Here is a 557-nt window from a genome sequence, read left to right on the forward strand (position 1 = left end):
TTTTTTTTGTAATTTTTATTTATACACATACTTATATGCTTAATATAAAACTAAATATTTGCAAATAGCGTTTTGTGCTCAACGTAATTGTTTGTGTAATAGTTTTTTTGTCATTTTCAATTTTTTTTTTTGTTTTCGCTCGTAAACGTATAAATACATATTTCGTAGATATTTATTTTAATTCGTAATTTAACGTTCGTACAATTTTTTGTTTTTTTTTTTGTAAGTTTGTGTGCGCTGCGAAAGAAATACATCGAATTTATGAAATTCGTTTGTTTTAATACTCGTACTCTTAGTTATTACAACAAAGTATTCATTTAATTCTATTTTGGTTGTGGCGAATTTCTCCTTTTCTCTCTCTCTCTCTCTCTCTCTCTCTCTCTCTCTTAATCTCCTTATTTGTAACTAATCTCTGTCTCGCTTTCTCTCTCTTAGGAAAGTAATCACGTTCGTGGTCCTTGATAGCGGCAGTAGGATCTTCCCATTATATCTTCGGGTGGTATAGTTTGATCGACAGGTGGAACTTTTTTCTGCTCCATGCGATCGCGTACCTTCAG

The 557-nt window shown here is 31.6% G+C and overlaps 1 protein-coding gene across 1 annotated transcript in view; it reads right to left on the minus strand.

Moving 5' to 3' along the window:
- Positions 1-8: 8 nt before the first annotated feature.
- Positions 9-557, minus strand: part of LOC118740260 (dipeptidase 1) — a gene marked incomplete in the record, with an annotated part of 87066 nt that continues 86517 nt past the window's right edge. The window contains 1 exon segment of the mRNA XM_036471749.1: positions 9-551. Coding sequence (XP_036327642.1) covers positions 444-551 — 108 coding nt within the window.

The sequence above is a fragment of the Rhagoletis pomonella genome, unplaced genomic scaffold (assembly GCF_013731165.1).
Source record: "Rhagoletis pomonella isolate Grant_MI unplaced genomic scaffold, Rhpom_1.0 Rhpom_scaffold_00001, whole genome shotgun sequence".
In the NCBI taxonomy this organism is placed as follows: Eukaryota; Metazoa; Arthropoda; class Insecta; order Diptera; family Tephritidae; genus Rhagoletis; species Rhagoletis pomonella.